The following is a 6,200-nucleotide window of genomic DNA, read 5'->3' on the forward strand; positions in this document are numbered from 1 at the left end:
GTTTTGTTTCCGTCATTGTGTGGATTGCTGCATGCATGAAAAATTAGAATATTTCTGCATGAACTGTTCAGTATCAACATGTTGAACTGGGTATACTCTGGCATATCTATCTCATAATCCCTCTCCCTCTGTGCTTGCTGCCATACGACAATACTAAGCCCACCCAACAATGCTGAAGGATTAGCTCTCTGCCCTTTTCTTTGGGCTCTAAGGGAAACAGAGAGGAAAAAGCAGGGTATAGAAAGAGAAAAGGCAAGTTGCGGGAGCACCAATGTAGAGACGGAGCGTGGGTTTGGGTGCGAAGCGGGCTTGAAAAGGGGAAGAGACAAACAGCTCGAGAACAGATGAATGATATTTGATAGCTTTGGCTGGTTGCGTTTCTGAGACCATTGTGCAAAATCCCTGGGAGATCGCTTCCACACAAGATAGGGGAGACAATTCAGGACTGACAATGACACCAGAGTATAAATCATCTCTGGTGAGTCAAAGATGGCATACAGTGTCAGAGGGAGCAGCTGTGTGTGTGTGTCTAACACGTGGCTGAATGCATGATATGTGAGGTGAGACAATGTGTGTAGTGAGAACTAAGCGTGTCTGAATGTGTGTGTGTGTGTGTGTGTGTGTGTGTGTGTGTGTGTGTGTGTGTGTGTGTGTAAAAATATGAAAAATGCAGAGGATGCCTGTAGGAGCGTGAGGGCCGGGAGGAGGGCAGATGGTCGCTTGCTGATAGGACGGAATCCAGGCAATGGGGTCCTCCAGAGAGCTGGGTTCAAACCAGGTTTACACACACACACACACACACACACACACACACACACACACACACACACACACACACACACAAATATTCACGCTTATCTCTTTCTTTCTCTTTCAGGCACTCTCTTTTGTTGCCCCTCAACTGCACACACCAGTTTCAAGTGGTGTCAAAATAAAAGCTTGTGTATATCAAATGATAGTAAAATAAAATACAGGTGCACAGTTAGACAGATTCCTTGTTATTTTAAGGTTGATAGCAAATTATATATCTACATATTTTTTCATTTACTTTAACTTGACCTATTATTGAATATTCGAAATTACAAAAATGTGCATTGTCAGTTTGTTTAAATAAAGATATCCCAGTTCCACATTCTCAAAATGCAAAGTGTCAGAATGTTTTTAACCACCATTCACCTAGAAATTTAACACAGGTAAATAAACTTTGCCTCCATCTCCCCTTTAATTGATACTACAATAAACCTTTTTTTTTAGAGTATGTTTGATCAAGATTGTGGTGGAGAAATGCAGGAATCTAGTAAAATAACATAATAACTGGATCTAAAAATTAGGGGAAAATTGTGAATCTTTATAGTAAAGAAGGAATTATAATAACAATAATAATAATAATAATAATTTCACTCAAAAATGAGTAAAATTCAAAATCTGTATGTGTTCTTCACTTTTTACCTACTTTTTTAAATTTAATGCCATTTTTAAGCTTGTGTGTCTTCTCTTGTTCTGTAACCTCAACACATAACTAATTGCCTAATGATTATTCATGAAAATCGATGATTATGGAATAATGGACACACTGGCCTGTAAAAAATAATAATTTTTAACATCGGCATTCACCGTTCAAAAATAGACCACCTTACATTCAACTTAAGGCTCTTGAGGCTTCCTTTAAACCACCAGGTGGCGTCAGGACACTTTCCGATTTGACCACCGATCAGGCCAAGGTGTAATAAAACATACAGTACAGACACGAGGTGAACAAACCCAGTGCAGAGATGTACTGTTAAATGCATTTCCAGCTGGTGAAGGCTCGCACAGGTTCTGAAACAACAGTTTAAGCTTCATTTTTTTTGTAATTTAGACTGAAGCCACAACCTTTTAATCTCTATTTGAAAAACCCTGTCGATATGTTCTTTTTCCTTTTTTTGCACAACATTTCAGTGTTGATTTATTTGCACACGTTTCCCATTTAAACTATTTGTATATTACTTCATCGTACATGAAAATGATAAATAGGACAGGTTTATGGTTATTTTTAGTGTGCATGCTGATGGCAGCAGGCCCAGTTATACATAATAACACTATTGTTACATCAGCTTCTGTACCTCACCTGCAGTGAGGCCTATATACCTTCATTTCACATCCTTTACAGACAGGCCTGCTTTTTATTTATTTATTCATTGCCTAATAACATTTTTTTAAATTTTGCTTCGATGGTCAGAAATTTATCTCGCCGTGCTTGTCGATCACATTTCGCATTTATCCTAATAATAATAATTTGAAGTCACTTGCTGAGCATCTTCTGTAACATCCATCACACAGCAGTATCAGAGCACATCAGCGGTAGCAAACACTTCAGCGAAGCAGGTGAAACATTTTAAACAACCGAGACGAACTGATAAAATCCCCAATTTTAATGCGAGTCCGCACACAATAAAAAATACAGTTAAATGCGACTTTTCCCCCTTCTTTCTTCCACCCTGAAGCGCAATGAACGTGCAGGACTGCAGAGTTTTAGAAAACAAATACGCTTTAATGACAAAAAGCATTTAGAAATTGTGCAATCGTTGATTTCTTTTTCCTCTTCGTTTGATCACAGATTTCAGGTCACTGCTATTTTGTTTTGGTTTGCCTCTTTTTTCCCCTCCACCCATCAGAAACTCAAATTCAGCTGAAGATTAAACAGGGTGTGATTACAGTATTTTTTTTTAAATTTTACAAATATGGGGCCTTATTTTAATCGAGGGCGAATTGTTATGTAATACCTACCCATAAATAAAAAATGCCATGTGCGTATTGCAAAACGTTACATAAAAATATTGCTATGGTTATTTTTTATGATTGGCGATGAAAAGGGAGGTTATAGACCTACTTTGATGTTGTTAGGTAAGACTTATACATTCAGATTTGTTATTTTTTTTGTACACTGTCTCACATTAACAAGCTTTGGTCTATTAAAAATGTTCCTCTCCAGTCATCAGTATTCCTCAGCTTTATTTGAGTTTCCACTTTCTTTCTTTCTTTTTTTCTGTTTTATATATATATGTATATTTATTCTTCATAATTTGGTAAAAGAACCTTTTAGTGGGTTTTTCCTCCCACATACACTCCTACTATCAGATCAGGTTATCAATCACAGGATTTCAGTGGCACAAGAACACGTGTCTGTGTTTGTGCTTTGGCACAGACTGACAGAAAAGAAACTGAACATACAAACAACCAAACGAACGAACGAACGAAGCAATACAAAAACGAATGAAGATACATCCCACAGATCGCCTTCTCCGTGAATGAATGAGTCATACAGTAGTAGTAGTAGAAGTATAGCCACTGTGGCCAGAGCTGGTACCAGGATATATTCAGTTTTTTTCTTCTTCTCAGGAAAAGAAGGCAAAATGGGCTGGATTGTTCAGAGTGTTCCAGCCGGACAGTCTCGGTCTTTCTCGTCACAGCATTTTGGAAAAGTACAGAAATAACAAACAGCAAAAACACACTGTAAACAGGCGCACAGAAATTTCTGCACAAAAGGAAAAGCCTTGAAGTCCACCAATACTCAGTCTCAATTGTATTATTATTATTATTTATTTATTTTATTATTATTATTTGCTGATAAATTAGGAATGTAAAAATGTAAATACTTTCACATTTTATTATATTAAAGCAATACTGTATTTTTATTGTGAATAGGTTCAGGTCGTCACAATAAATTTAGACGAATACCTACAATTTTACAATAATAATAATAATAATAATAATAATAATAATAATAATAATAATAATAATAATAATAATAATAAATTATCTGGCTGGTATTGGCTTAAAATTTTAAACATTGTACAGCAGGTGTCTGCCATTTCAGCCCTCTCTTGCCACAAGCCGCGAAGAACCCCTGTTGCTTTTGTTATGATGGAAAAATGGCGTTTATTTACCCACACTCACTGCGACTAAATCATCATGCCCGAAGCGAGTTTTTATGTTTTTTCTCCCCGCGGACACGTCTCGTCCGTGTCACACTCTGCCTTTTTTTCATCTCTTCTTCTTCTATTTTTTTAAATAACATATTTGATGATGGCACACTGGCGCCTGGGTCTGGCATAAAGAAAATGTCGCTGTTTTTTTCTTATTCTTTTTTTTCTGGTTAGCACACACCACCCCGATACGTTTGGCAGTTCTGCGGCATGAAACCTCTCCATACGGCTCTGCTATGAGTATTTTTAGCGCTCGCGTGCCACTGCGTGTCCCCACTGTGTCTGTCCGTGGGTCCAACATCTAAACTGGCTGAGGTCCAGTTCCGAGCGGTCCAGCACAGAGAATAAAAGAAATAAGGAGGCGTTATACCTCCTTTAAGGGGTCCGTGTTTTTACTCGGGATTGAGAACTGAGGTCACTGCACGGGAGTTTGTCCTCCGTGGCGAGGAGGGGTGTCCCCGTACATGTCCTCTCCTCCAGGTATCTGTCCCCCAGCGGGCGTCATCCTCTTCTCCTTTTGCCGCCGGTTACAAAACCAAACCCTCACCACCTCCTTCTCCAGCTGCAGGCTGTCCGCTAGGGAGTTGATCTCCGCTGCTCCCGGTTTTGGACATTTGAGAAAATGGCTCTCCAGAGCCCCTTTGACGCCCACCTCAATGGAGGTTCTCTTTTTCCTTTTCCGTCCCTGTGCCGCGATTTTATCCAAGCTGGTGGGGCTCCCCGAGGTGGAGTCCGCCTCCTCCAGCCACTTGTTCAACAACGGTTTTAGTTTGCACATGTTTTTGAAGCTGAGCTGAAGCGCCTCGAACCTGCAAATGGTCGTCTGAGAAAAAACGTTCCCGTACAGTGTCCCGAGAGCCAGTCCCACGTCCGCCTGGGTGAAGCCAAGCTTGATTCGCCGCTGTTTGAACTGCTTGGCAAACTGCTCCAACTCGTCAGAGGTCGGCGTGTCCTCGTCAGACTGATCCTGATGGCCCCCGTGCTGGTGATGGTGTGTGAGAGACTGCTGGTGGGCCCCGGGGCCGCCTCCGTGTTCACTGAGGTGCGGACTGTGGCTGTGGTGGTCCTCTTCGCGCAGAGGGTGGTGGTGCATCCCCCCTTGCTCTCCCCCCGGCATCAGACCGAAGCCGGACTGAGAGTACACCAGGCTCTGGCCCTCAGATGTCGCCATACCGGAGATGTGCGTTGTGGCTGTGCTGGTTCGCCATGCTCTGGCGTCGTGATGCGCCTGCTGGTGCGCTAGGTGAGGGTGTCGCTGTTGCTGCTGCTGCTGTTGCTGCTGCTGCTGCTGCAGACTGCTGGAGTTCTGCAGCTCCTCTCGGTCACTGTCATGCAATACGGGTTTCACGTCCTGTTCTCCGAGGGGACTAGACGGCCAGGGTGCCCCGCTGTCACCGTGAGACAGCGCCGTTATCCACTGGTGCGCGTGGCTGAGCGGATGCCCAGCGCCCGGTAACGTGCTATAGTCGTTCTGGAGCAGGGTGTGCGCGTCCCTGTACGCTGCCGCCTGCTGCATGCTCCCGGACTCCGAGTGCGGCGGCGGCGCGCTGCTGGGGGTACTGAGGACGCTGTAGTGGTTGGACGTTGCGGTCGCCATAACTATCGGAGCCAGAGTGATAGCTGGAGTTAAAAGGAGGCTGCCTTTGACAGTAACTCTTTTGCGCCACGGGGCAGCTAGGCGTCTCTCTCCAGCATCTCCCGGGCGCTGTGCCAAGGGGACGCAGAGGCGCGCACCTGTGGTCCGCCTCGCTCCGCTCTTTATTGGCCAAGAACGGTTGACAGATGTGGTTACCCCTGACAGCACCCCGCTCATTGGTCACGGGAGATTGTACAGAAACCCCAATCACTCTGCCCAACAATACAGGCAGTCCTGCAGGATGCTAGAGTACTACAAAGTGGAGGGAGAAATCAGGCAGTGTAAACACAGAATAGGCAGAAGAACCTGGGTTGTACTAAAAGAAAAAAAAAAAAGGGGGGGGGGGTGTCTGACGTTTCTGTCTTTGTTTTAAAGTACTTTTATAACCTTGATCTGGGTCACTGGGTCACAAGTGTTGGATTTGTGCGTCAAAACGCTGCGTAAAAGTTACACACGAGATGAAGACTTTACATATTATTTATTGTAGGATAGCCATCACTCCCGTTTTAATAGTTTTTTTAAACGCAACTTTCAGAGAGCAAAATGTTTAAAATTACCAAACATTCCGACCACGTCTGATTCCACGCGCGTGAAGTTGG

The 6,200-nt window shown here is 43.2% G+C and overlaps 1 protein-coding gene across 1 annotated transcript; it reads right to left on the minus strand.

Moving 5' to 3' along the window:
- Window positions 1–2,393: 2,393 nt before the first annotated feature.
- On the minus strand, window positions 2,394–5,860 carry pou3f2a (POU class 3 homeobox 2a). Its single transcript, XM_085431600.1, has one exon. It carries the CDS (start codon window positions 5,776–5,778, stop codon window positions 4,381–4,383), a length of 1,398 nt encoding a protein of 465 aa, XP_085287726.1. The 5' UTR covers window positions 5,779–5,860; the 3' UTR covers window positions 2,394–4,380.
- Between the last annotated feature and the right edge of the window lie 340 nt (window positions 5,861–6,200).

This window comes from Copadichromis virginalis, linkage group LG15 (genome assembly GCF_057382275.1).
Source record: "Copadichromis virginalis isolate Kocher_CV1m ecotype Utaka linkage group LG15, C_Virginalis_male_GT1.1, whole genome shotgun sequence".
NCBI lineage: Eukaryota > Metazoa > Chordata > Actinopteri > Cichliformes > Cichlidae > Copadichromis > Copadichromis virginalis.

What these genes read in the sequence shown, in the direction of transcription:
- pou3f2a (XM_085431600.1), bottom strand. Translation starts at nt 5,778, where the DNA reads ATGAGCGGGGTGCTGTCAGGGGTAACCACATCTGTCAACCGTTCTTGG.